This window comes from Abramis brama, assembly GCF_963993115.1.
Source record: "Abramis brama genome assembly, chromosome: 21".
Taxonomy (NCBI): Eukaryota; Metazoa; Chordata; class Actinopteri; order Cypriniformes; family Leuciscidae; genus Abramis; species Abramis brama.
Window position 1 is genome coordinate 11,456,107 of NC_139983.1, and position 13,690 is coordinate 11,469,796.

At 35.3% G+C, this 13,690-nt stretch overlaps 1 protein-coding gene across 2 annotated transcripts in view; it reads right to left on the reverse strand.

Annotated features, from left to right (window-relative positions):
- mipol1 (mirror-image polydactyly 1) overlaps positions 1 to 13,690 on the reverse strand; it is a 91,170-nt gene that overhangs the window by 41,133 nt on the left and 36,347 nt on the right. For both annotated transcript variants that reach the window (XM_084097138.1, XM_084097137.1), the window contains exons 7-9: positions 13,478 to 13,583; positions 10,987 to 11,116; positions 7,386 to 7,419 (exon numbers count right to left, since the gene is read on the reverse strand). In XM_084097138.1, coding sequence (XP_083953264.1) covers positions 7,386 to 7,419; positions 10,987 to 11,116; positions 13,478 to 13,583 — 270 coding nt within the window. The remainder of the gene's footprint in view (positions 1 to 7,385; positions 7,420 to 10,986; positions 11,117 to 13,477; positions 13,584 to 13,690) is intronic.

The following is a 13,690-nucleotide window of genomic DNA, read 5'->3' on the forward strand; positions in this document are numbered from 1 at the left end:
CATGCAAGAATCTGTGATTTGTTAATTCTCTTTCAACTCTATTTAACTGAGAAATGTACAAAGAAAAGATTTCCAATGTTTTCACTGAACAACTTAATTTTATTTTTGTAAATATAAACACATTTTTATTTTGATGGCAGCTACACACTCCAAAAAAGTTGGGACAGAGGCAAAATGAAAGTGAAAAGCTGACAGAATATCCAAGTTAATTAAACTCTTTTAACTTCAGACCACAATAAGTAGGTGAACTGGTAATAGGTGAAAGAGTGCCATCTACCTAATCTTCACTCAAGAGTCTTTCACCATCTACCATAGATAATATTGTGAAAAGATTCAGGAAATCCAGAGAAATCTCCGTCTGTGTAGGGCAAAGCAAGAGACCTCCGTTGAATGTGCGTGACCTTTGAGCATTTAACTGGCATTGCATGAGAAACCATCATGCTACTCTGTTAAATATAGCCACATGTGCTGAGGAGTACTTTAGAAAACTGTTGTCACTTAACACAGTCTTCTACTGCATCAAGGATGCCACTTGAATCTCTGTTACGCAAGGAGAAAGCTATACATCAGTTCAATGCAGAGATGCCGGCGAGTTCTCTGGGCCCGAGTTCATCTCAGACGATCCAAAACGCAGTGGAAATGTGTGCTGTGGTCCAGATGAGTCCACTTTTCAGCTTGTTTTTGGATGGGGTGCATGGGGTACATCAGTTCAAACGGCATGGGTGACTTGCATGTGTGTGAAGGTACCATTGACGTGGAGGCATTTATTGGAATTGTACAGAGACATATCAAGATGACATCTTTCCTGGGAGGCAAGACAATGCCAGGCCTCATTCTGCACACGCTACAACAGAGTGGTTTCGTAGACACCGTACAGTGGATGTGTTTGACTGCCTGTCTCCTACTGAAAATGTATGGCCCATCATGAAAAGGAGAATCAGACAACGACGACCACGGACTGTTGAGCAGCTGTCTTATATCAGGCGAGATTGGGCAAAAAATCCACTTGCAAAACAGCAACAATTAGTATCCTCAATTCCCAAATGATTAAAAAGTGTAATTAAAAGGAAAAGTGATGTGACAGTGGTAAATGTGCCTCTGTCCCAACTTTTTTGGAGTGTGTTTGCAGCCATAAAAATCAAAATTTGCTTATATTTACAAAATACAATAAAGTTTTTCAGTGAAAACATTGGAAATTTAATTTGTACTTTTGTCAGTTAAATAAAGTTACAAATCACAGATTCTTGATTCTATTGCATTTTTACAATTGCCAACTTTTCAAGATTTGGGGTTATATTTATATGGTCAAAAACTAAGATTATAATAGCTTTTAAATCAATGAGATCTTTATATCAGTATTGTCACTCTTTATCTCCCAATAATATGTCTTAGTAAAATGATATTCAAATGCTTAGTTTTATGATTATGCAATGCCAATGCAATACAATGATGATTGAGAGATCATCAAATAATATATTTTCTTTCTCTTTGTAGTTTTATTTAATATGGTACAAGATTATCCTATTCAAATCAATGTGATAAACGAGTTAGGCAAAAGTAATCTAAAAACAAACAAAAAGTAGTTTGATTATATCAACTTAAATGTGTAATGTAATTGATTAAGTTACTAACTACAATTTTTTACATGTAATTTGGAATCAGTAACCAATGACAATTTGTAAACACTGTTAATACATTTAAGATGATTTTTCAAAAAAAATACTTACAATAGATAACGGATGATCAAGTAAACCTTACTTGCTTCAGTCAAGTGTTCATATTGAAATATTACTAACAATATTAAAAGTTATTCTTAGGTTACTGAAAAATCTGAAAAGATTTCACAGCAAAAAGTGATCTTAGAAATTTGGGTAACACTTAACCATAAGGTTTTATTTGTTACCATTAGTTAACTACATTAGTTACCATGAAATAAGAATGAACAATACTTCTTCAGCATTTATAAATCTTAGTTAATATTAATCTCAACATTTGCAACATTTTAATATCCAAAGTTGTATCTGTTATCATTAGTTAATGTATTGTGAAAAAACATGAACATTAACATTTTCATTAACTAACATTAACAAAGGTTAATAAATGCTGTAAAATATATTGCTCATTGTTAGTTTAAGTTAGTTTAAACTTAAAATTAAAAAATGAGACCTTATTGTAAAGATCACTCTAAATTGTAATGTGGACTCATGTATTTTCTGTAAAGCTGCTTTGAAATGATGTGTATTGTGAAAAGCGCAATACAAATAAATGTGAATTGAATTAAATTAAAGTGTTTCTGAAATGTGCGTATTAAATATAACAAAGTAGGCTTTAGTTGGGTTAACTGCGGTATAGTGAATCACTCCTGAAATTGCAATGGTTGACTGGTAACTACAACAAAGTTTTGCAATCTCAATACTTTGAACAAGAAACATAGATGGCAATAACCACTCATTGAAATCGTTATTTTCGACGAAAGAGACATCAGCGATTGGAGATGTTAACATCCAGTAAACAGCTGTCAATAGAAGCACATTTCAATGCAAGTCTAAGGTATGATTTGATTTGATTTTTGTATTGTCCGCCAGGTAAAAATCATACGTCTGATTGCTTAGAAAAGTACTAGAAACTAGTGGTGTCAACAATAATCGATTCGGCAATGCATCGCAATGCGGGGCATGCACGATTCAGCATGCGGCAAAGTGCCATAATCGATTATGTCACTGTTTTAGGGGTGTAACGGTACGCGTATTCGTATTAAACCGTTCGGTACAAGGCACGCATTTTCAAACCGAACGGTTATTTCAAATGTAAGCGCGTCGCGAGCGCGCTCATAATTATGGCAAGCCAAGAGGCTCAGAAATACGCCATAGGCTAATCGCGTTTAAAGCCAAACGCCGTAAAATACGGCGTTTTAAACCGTATTGGACGCCGTAAAATACGCCGTTGTAATTACAAACGCCGTAAAAGACGCGCGAAATACGTCAATGACGCCGTATTTGACGGCGTTTTAGTGTGCATGGAAAGCGCCGCTTTTTACGCCGTTCATCTCGCCATATGACGCCGTAAAAAACGCCGTTTTGGTTGCACAGAGCGCGTGCTATTTTACGGCGTTTTGCTTATAGTATAATGAGACACGCCCGATGATTTCCACAGCCAGTAAGTTTGAACTGTTCTCTCCCAATCAATGATGAACTGAGTCAGACCAGACGAATTCAGCACGGATCATTTGTGGTAATCCGATCGTATGCTCCCAATGAATTATTAATTTTATGTATTAAAAAAATCCAAGCTAAATAATGAACTGAAATTAAAGAAAATATTAAAGAACATTCAAATCAATAAAGCAAAATTAATAGGATTTTCACATTTTAAAAGGGTGTCACACAGGGCTTAATTTGAGCCGGAACATGTGAACATGGGTGACACATGACTTGCACGCTTGTTGTGCTAGTTGAGATTGCTGCTAGCCTCAATCGTTTCACTCAGGAGAAAAATGTCAAAAAGACAGCAAAGTTTGCTTAACTTTTTCAAATACGCTGGCCAGTCAGATCCCAAACAATCAAAAATCGTTTCCGCTGATCAAGAATGTGGAGACCATGGTGGACACAGCAGTAGTATCGACATAATATCTCGTTATTTCGACATAATAAGGGGACATTCTAATCTGCAATAAGCCACATTAAGCGTTCTTATAATGGTTTTCTATGGGGGGAAATACTTAACGTGTAATTGCGTTCTGGGCTCATCTGATTTTTTTTGTATAGCATAGCCCACTTTGTTATGATTTTAGTATCATAATGATTAATAAATGCACGCACAATTATCCGTGAACTTGATTTGAACAAATGCCTTTCAACTTGTGTGTGCAAAATTCAGGATTAAATGAATGTGCAGCAATTTGTACAAATAGAGAGTCTGTAGGCCTACTATACTGTTGTAGCCATTAAATAAGCGCATTTAGTTTCATATTTGTTAAAATATTATGTTATTTTTTTCCATTTATGTTGATTTATGAAAAGTGAACAGCACGAGTAAGATAGGATGTGCAGTATGAGACATGGAGTGGTTCAGACATGATTTTGACCACTTCATTAAGTTTTGTTTTGTAGAAAACCTTTCTTTAAAGTGAATTTCGTTTTGTATAAATTGTATCTTAATTTTAATGAATAAGAAGCAAATCTAACGGACAATATAATCATGGAGGCGCCCACGCGATCACTTGCACGTTAACTGGAGCGCATCTCATCCTAACTTAACGAAATGCCTCACAGACATGAGAAATACATCAAATACACAAAGCTTGAAATGTCTTTAAACGAAATAATTCAAAATTCAAAAAAGAAAAGAAAAGAAAAAGGCTACTATCTGATTATGTTATCTATTATGTCATTTCTCTATAGGCGCGTTCACTACGAATATGGCGATCGTCAACTTCATCTTTAAAACAGACAGTCAGAAAACATAGTTTATTAATACAAATCTTTTTAAGCACTGTCACAAAACCAGTTGAGAAACATTGTATCAGAATTATGGATAGAGTATACAGTTATGAATGTTATCCTGTTTTTTCTCCGTTCACAGAAGCACAGGTGAATACGATGATAAATCCCCCTATTCTGTTGCTGCTATTTTACATGCAGGCTAAAACTAAAAAATGTTTTTGGTATTTTTAATGGGTCACAGTCACTTGTTCATTCTAATTTAATTTTAATTTAACATAATCTTGTCGGTTAATGAATGGAAGATCGCGTCGGTTGAAGGTGGCAGGGAAAAAAAAACCCGAAATGAATCCAGTTTGTTGATAAAAAAAAAAACATTTCTCATTTCCGTTTAGTTGAAGTTTTTTAACTAATAGTTATATTTTCCTTTATTTCAGGTTTATTTCGATTAGCATTTAAATGTTTTTAAAAGTTTTAGTTTTACTTAACTAACTGCCTGGGCAAAACATCGACAGAACTGTCAATTTTCCAACTCTTTCAAGCCACGAATTTTTACAAATATTCACGAATTATTTAATGCCTGTCTGGGACACAATATTAGATCAATCACACTCATCCAGGCCAATTAACCTACAGCTATTGTTGCAAGCATAATTTACATTTCTTTTAAGAATAATGACTCAAATGTGGGAAATAAATAACTAGGCTATGTTATTGTTATTTATTTATTTATTTATTGTCATTTGCTCCCCTTGGCACCTTATGTTTTATCTTTTAAAATGACGGAAATTATTTCAAAATTCGAATTTTAAAAACGGCTTTACTCACTGAACCTCTATACCCACAAACGGTTGACTTTTTCCCCAAGTCGTTTATTTCACTATGAACTGGACGATCGAAAGGGCAAACTAGTTGAATCTTCATTTTACAAAAATATATTGGATATAACGAAATGTAATAATGTTATGTAATGAATATATAATCAATGTAATATTAATAAAACACGAATTTAATTAGCCTACAAAAATCGGAACACTATTATTTCTGGAAGGAGAAGCTTATAGACCAACCAACAAACCTGACACATTTTTTAGAAATAGCAAAAAATACATTCGTCTTATTTTTTTCAAATAGGCCTATTAAAACACAAATTCATAGGGCATTCTATTGGTTATATCAATATTTAGTGTTATTCAACACTTTCCCTTGTTTAATAACTCCTCATATATGAGCATAAGAATTGGATTAAATGATCCGTGCTGAATTCGTCTGGTCTGACTCAGTTCATCATTGATTGGGAGAGAACAGTTCAAACTTACTGGCTGTGGAAATCAGCGGGCGTGTCTCATTATACTATAAGCAAAACGCCGTAAAATAGCACGCGCTCTGTGCAACCAAAACGGCGTTTTTTACGGCGTCATATGGCGAGATGAACGGCGTAAAAAGCGGCGCTTTCCATGCACACTTAAACGCCGTCAAATACGGCGTCATTGACGTATTTCGCGCGTCTTTTACGGCGTTTGTAATTACAACGGCGTATTTTACGGCGTCCAATACAGTTTAAAACGCCGTATTTGACGGCGTTTGGCTTTAAACGCGATTAGCCTATGGCGTATTTCTGAGCCTCTTGGCTTGCCATACATAATGTAGACGCTGGCGCGACCACAACAACATCAAATGGCAAAGCGGAACGAAACTGAGCTACTCGTGACGGACTGTTTATCAGTTTGGACCAAAGCAGCACGAGCCGATCTTATACTACACAGCGCTAAGAGATCCAGTAAAGAAAGCATTTGAACTCGCCACTAAAGTAATAACATCGCTGCGAGATCTAGTGAGAAACATTCACATTTCTCCGTTATTAACGGATCAAACAGCGCTGACGTGGAAACCAGGAAGAAACATTGTGACATGAATGAACTATCCGGTGTCCACAGATCTGCAATATTCACCATGGATTTACTGTAGTAACACTAACTGCAACTTTGGAAGTTTGGCAGGAATAGTAGGCTATAATGCTTTCAAGTAACATGTCGGATTTATTTCGACATTATGAATAACTTTGCTGCCCTCAAATGTTAATCTGAACTAAAATAAACATTTGTTTATAAGCACAAAATAAAAATTTTTCCAAGGAGCTGTTTTGTTTTATATGTTAAAAAAATGTCATACTTTATGATGTTAGTTTTAATAAAAAAAGAATTTTAAAAAAAAATCAAGGAAATTTCTCTGGCATTTCTTTCTTTTTGCTGTATCGAAAACGTACCGAACTGTGACACAAGTGTATCGTATTGAACCGAACCGTGAATTTTGTGAACCGTTACACCCCTACACTGTTTATTTTCTGGCCTTGAGTTGGACAATAAAGTTGAAATTTAATTTCAAATGGTTCTCAAGCAGAGAGAAGAGAAACATTTCTCATTCAAAGCACTGAAAGCAATGATTTATGTTTTCTTTTTCAGGTTTGAAAATGCCATATCCAATACCCTGTACCATTCAATTTTATTTTATTTAATGACATTTATGTCAAAGATACAGGAGAGTGATAATACACACATAGCAGCCAATAAAATCTGTTGTTCAATATCTGACTGCTTGAATTGCCTCATGACTGATGAAAAATTTGCCTTGTGTGCAGTAGAATTTTGCAATGCATCAATCGCAATGCATTGTAGAATCGAATTGTATCGAATCGTTACCTGGTGAATCGTAATCGAATCGAATTGTGAGGGCAGTGCCAATGCACACCCCTACTAGAAACCACTCCTAACCTACATGAGTTAAGATATCAACCATGTTAGTGTGCAATAGATGCACTGAAAATTAAGAAACCAGAGTAAGCATCAAAACAAGCCTTTCCTGTGGCTGTTTTTTCATTTAAGACAGTTGGACAAAAAGGGTACACAGAACAATCAGAGATGAAGTTCTCCAGTGAGGAAGGCTTACCACATCACTTTCTTCAGGTTTAATATTCTCCAGCCTAGAGAGAGATGGAGAGAGAGAGAAAAACGTGAGAGAGAGAAGTAGAGAAATGAAATGTAGTGAGCTTCCTTGAGTTTCCTTTATGTCACTCTGCAAAATGAGATCACTTCCCAAATCCAGTAATTGCATTCTGTGGGTTTTGGTATGAAAGCAGAAGACACACTCCGAGATATTAAAAGTGCCACCCGCTCATGCTGTTATTCCACTGTTATGCCCATTCTGCTCAAAACTGACAGCGAATTGTTAAGTTATTAATGTTTACTACTTTATATGACTATTGGGATCAATTGTTCATATGTGTGGGGAAACGGAGAGACGGATTAGGCCTGAACCTTTTCTGCCACACCTGCCATGAGCATCTTTATAAAGGCAAAGACAACAGTAATTATGGAGCCAAATGCCTGGAGACACAGGGTCACAAACTGGTGGAAATATTTATGATTTTGAAGGTTTTTCATATGGACCTCTATAACAAATGCACAGTCACAAAGTTTGCTCATGGCTAATGTGTAGATCAACGACATGGGAAGTAAAAACTTGAGGTTTTGCAATAAATGTATGAAATATATACAGTGGGGTCCAAAGGTCTGAGATCACACCTTTTTTTTTTTTTAAAGGAAATAAACAAAAATATATTGGATTTTGAGAGAAAAAACAAAACATAAAAAATCTAGTATGTATAATATTATTTGAAATTTAATTAGAAATTTAATTAAAAAAATTAAGTATATAAACACTACGTTCAAAAGTTTAGGGTCGGTAAGATTTTTTATTGTTTAACTGATTTTTAATTATTTTTCATGCTCACCAGGGCTGGATTTATTAGATCGAAAATGAAGTAAAACAGTAATATTGTTAAATATTATTATAATTTAAAATAACTGTTGTATATTTGAATATATTTTAAAATCTCTGAGATGCATCATTACTCCAGTCTTCAGTGCCACATGAACCTTTAGAAATCTTTCTAATATGCTGATTTGCTGCTCAAGAAACATTTCTTATTACAGATGTTGAAATATAATATTTTTTCGGAAACCGTAATAGCTTTATTCAAGATTACTGATGAATAGAAAGTTGAAAGGAACAGCATTTATTTGAAATATAAATATTTTGTAACATTATATAAATGTCTTTACTGTTACTTTTGATCATTTAAATGCATTCTTGTATTAATTCCTCAAAAAAGAAAAACATAAGAGCAGAAATCCGCTCTGCTGGTGCGATGCTCCTTTAAGAGCAAATCGAATTCCTCCATCAGCCACCAGGCAGAAAAAACAACAACCCTCCACTCATTTACAAAGGCATTACATGGATCTCCATCCATTATAAAGGTACATACTCATTCACACAATGGACCCAAGAGTGACCTCTGAAAATAAGGGCTTAGAACACGTGCATCCATATTCCTCAAAAGATAATGGGATTCCACTTGGCTATCAATTATCATTTTTTTTTGAGCGAGGGGCCAGAATGGAGCCCTCGAACGCAGCAAAGAGAGGGACGCGATTTTATAATTAGATTTTGAAGAGATCCGGAAAATGCATTTCATGCCTCTCGATAATTGCGGTACGTTTGAGAGAACTATCAATAAATCATGAGGCAGACTGAAATATTAAACAGGGTGTAAGGTGACGAATACCCCTGGAAAAGGACATCAAGCAATAAAGAACAAACTTATCTGTAAATAATTTAAAAAAAATACCTGTTGTTAGGTTCTTCGCCGACGTCTACGAAGCTATTTTTCAAAACCACAACCGGTTTTAAACAGGATATAATTTCTCCCATCCCCTGGAGGGCACAGGGCAATATTCGCTTTGAAAGGCCTATTATCTGACAACAGCACCAGTTAAACATACAAGGAAGAAGATCATATTAATTAGGACCCAGCAGGCGGGACAGTAAACAGTAAATATCCACAGGCCTAAAGCACATGATTGATTTCCTATACAGTGGAACTTCTGACTGACATGCCGGTACTAGGATGAGGGGACTCTTAAGAAATGTCACACCCCTCTGATATATTTCCAAACCAGTCGATATTGGATTTCTCCTCAAACCCTTGTCTGTTCATTCAGCTTGTCCTCTCGCAGGAAGAACAAAGATGGGTAAAGCCGCATGCCTCGCGTGCTTCTCAAACTCTTAAATCCACTGCCTTTAAAAAAGATGAGAAACCTTTAAGGCACTTGGACTAAGAAGAGTGGAAACAAAACCCGAGGCTTTCTGTTTATCACCTCACAGACGCTTCCAGATCATTAAGTGTATGTTTTTGAGTTATCTATTCATCATCGATAAAAAAAAAAAAAGTTGAAAAAAGTACTACTTTTCTGTAGTATCATAATGTCACCAAATATAATGACTTAGATAAAGATAAATAGATAAAGAGAGAGAAATGAGTGTTTTATATGTTTTGAACTTTATGTGTTTTAAACTCTACTGACTTTATGAGCACTAGGGCTGGGTAATACATTGAATATTTGCCATAAATTAAATATTATTTCATTTTGGTAATATAAAATTTTGCAAAGATTTCAATCACAGCCATTCAATTTCTTAAAAGACCACACATTTTGTCATTTGAAAGCACCATAATATAGCTACATTTTAATTGTAATTAAAGCTTTGTGAGGTTCCATTTACTTTCAGTATAAGTTTTCCAGTTTCACTGAACTGGTTAAAAAATTGTTTGTGTCCCCATTCAAAAATACTTTCAAAAAGTAAAACATAGAGCTAGCAACACCAAGGTCATGGGATCGATTACCAGGGAATGTATGAACTGATAAAATGTCAACCTTGAATGCAATGTAGGTCGCTTTGTGTATTAGTGCCAGCCAAATACATAAATGGAAGTTATGTGCTTTTACACTACCATTCAAAAGTTTTAGGGTTTTTTATGTTTTTGATAGTTTCTAATGCGGAACAAGGCTGCATTTATTTGATCAAATATACAGTAAAAACAGTAATATTGTGAAATATTAAAATAAAATGTTTTCTGTTCGAATATATTCTAAAATGTAATTTATTCTTCAGTGTCACATGATCTTTCAGAAATCATTCTAATATGCTGATTGTAAAAGTATTTACAGTCAATTTAATGTGTATTTGTTGAACACAAATATGAATTTCTTTAGAAAAATTGTAATGACCCCAAACTTTTGAAAAGATAGTGTATTTATGAAGACATATATATGGAATATTGACATAAAAATGTCAATAAACAGTATAGTTTAGCTACACCGCCCAGTCCAACCACTAGCCATGGCTTTATAATGGGCCTCATTCACATAACAAAAATGTCCGTGTAAATTGTTTGTAATTTTTTTTTACATAGATAATATTCAAGTCAAAGGGAAAACACTATTTTTTTTATAAATAAGGCCCAACGAGATATCAGCCTAACTTGAGTATGATGCCACTTGAGCGTGTGAAAATTGCAAATCGAGATTATAGATTTTCATTATGTGAGGATCTCCTTTGAGAGAACAGAAATGACTAGAGCAGCATGAATGTAGTTGGACAGCCTGAACTGAGGGTCTGTTTTGGAAGAGGTTTGAACAACACATACTCCAGCGTCGCCTCCTGAAGCTTCTTGGCCCGAAGTAAAGCTTCATCCCGCTCCTCGTTAGCCAGACGCAGTCTGGCCATCACAGCCTGGTCTCTCTCCCTCTGAGCCTTATAGATTTCCTCGACTAACGCTGAGAGAGAGAGAGAGAGAGAGAGAGAGAGAGAGGGAGGGTTTTTTATTCTGGTATTGCACTCCAGAGCTCCAGCTGCACAATAACAAGGCTAAGCTCCTCGGGAAAGGGGTTATTGCAGTTGAAACACTATGGCATAAGTATTAATAACTCTAAGTGAGCCTTATTTTGAGAAGACAGTTTCCCCTGGGGAGGTGTGTGTGCGTGTGCGAGTGCCCAGAGCAATAAAAACAGCTGCAACACCCTGAAGTCAGAGTTCCAGCCTCTTGGAGACTGTGGAGACATTTTATTTATGAAATTTCAGCATGGAAACACTCTGGTTTATCAACATTGTACGGGAACAGTGAGCAATTACACCAGGCTCATGGATGTCAGAAACCATCAGAAAAATATCCTCATATAGGAGGACAAACATGACTGTGTTTGACCTGCAGGACTCAGAAGGTCCACAGGCGTGCTGACGTATGCAATTCCAAAACAATATTGGAAATGAAGGCCCCTAGTGAATGCATGAATGAACTAATGAATGAACAAACAAGCAAATGAACAAACATATGAACAAACAAACAATGAACGAACAAAAAGGTCCAAGGGCATATGATGACTCCAAGTCTCCAAGCAACAATAGAGACAAAGACCGCAAGCAAATATAATTGACTTAAATAAATAAATGACTGAATGAATAAAGGAACACACAACCAATGAATGAATGAATGAATGAATGGAGGAACACAACCAATGAATGAATGAATAAATAAATAAACACAACGAATGAATGAATGAATGAATGAATGAATGAATGAATGAATGAATGAATGAATGAATGAATGAATGAATGAATGAGTGAATAAAGGAACACACAACCAATAGATAAATGAATGAATGAATGAATGAATGAATGAATGAATGAAGGAACACACAACCAACCAATGAAAGAATGAATAAAGGAACATACAACGAATGAATGAATGACTGAATAAAGGAACACATAACCAATGAATGAATGAATGAAAGAAAGAAAGAATGACTGACTGACTGAACGAATAAAGGAACACACAACCAACCAATGAATGAATGAATAAATAAATAAAGGAACACACGACCAATGAATGAATGAATGAATGAATGAATGAATGACTGACTGAACGAATAAATGAACAACCAATGAATGAATGACTGAATGAATAAATAAAGGAAAACACAACCAATGAATGAACAAACGAATATAGCAAACAAATATAAATTACTAATTCAAACAAACGAACAAATAAACGAACGAATGCGAAGTAATGAGCAAAATGATCCATGAGCATTTCCAAAGCATTATGAACAAAGACCACTTGCAAATATAAATGACTGACTGAACGAACAATGGATGGATGGATGAACAAAGGAGTTAATTAATTAAAATGGAAAAAAGACATAAAGGAATGAACAAAATAACAAACGAACAAACAATGAAGGTACAAAGAAATTAATAAACTAAGGAATGAACAAACTAATGAATAAAAACAAATGAAAAACTAAGCAAAGTATATTCAAACCTCTGATTTTAATTCACGCAGCCAACCTGACCTGCACCAAATGTAAGAATTGAGACGACAATTTGGTAAAATCCAGAGGATTTGGGCATTACCAAACGGTCCTTGGCACCATCTCTAATCCCACCGAAAGCGGCACTGTTATCCATCAAACCACATCAATTCTATCCTGAACGATAAACAGTCATTCCCACACTAAGCCACTACAAAGTTCACAAAGCAAATCAATATTGCTAGAATTTGCTGATTAAACATCTCCAACCTGAACCATACAAATCAAATTGAAATGAAGGCGGTGAATACATGCATTATCATCGCCTTATTAAATGAAAAATCTGGCTGCCTAATTGTGTCATATAAGTCACGTGTCAAGTATTTTCGTTTAATTAACAAACTGTGAAATGGCGCTTTTTAGCTAGTTAAGATCAACCGAAAAGTGAATATCGGCTAAATTTAAATATTTGTTCAGCAAAGGTGAGAAGCTTGTAGATTTCATTGACAAAATAATCAGTTACAGAGAGGAATGATCACTCCTGATGAGGGCGCTTTATGTTAGACATATTGGTTTATGTTTACAAATGTCAAAGTGTGCTTTTCCCGGGTTCTCCTGACATGTACCAACTAATTAATTAAAAGTGTTTATCTTTCGACTGTGTTGGAAGGTCAGACATCTACATTTAGAGATCTATGCAATCTCAGACCACACATAAAACGGTTTGATTGTCTGAAGCGTATAAAGGTAAATTCGCCATATTAAACAGTGTACTTATTCTTTATTCTCTCCAACCATTCCTCTATCCATCTCTTCAGCCTACAGTACCTGCTGCTCTCTCGCTGGCTCGTGCCTCCAGCTCGGCCTCCTGTAGCTGAGAGTCTAGGAGCTTGGTTTCCAACTCTTTCTCCTTCAGCGCCAACTTGTCCAGGAGCTGCAGATACACACAAAATCAGGATAACTGTATAACTGAGTCACATGTGTGTGAGTTTAGTTTTGTATATATTTATTTTATTTTTTTATGAAACTGCAAAACTGTTC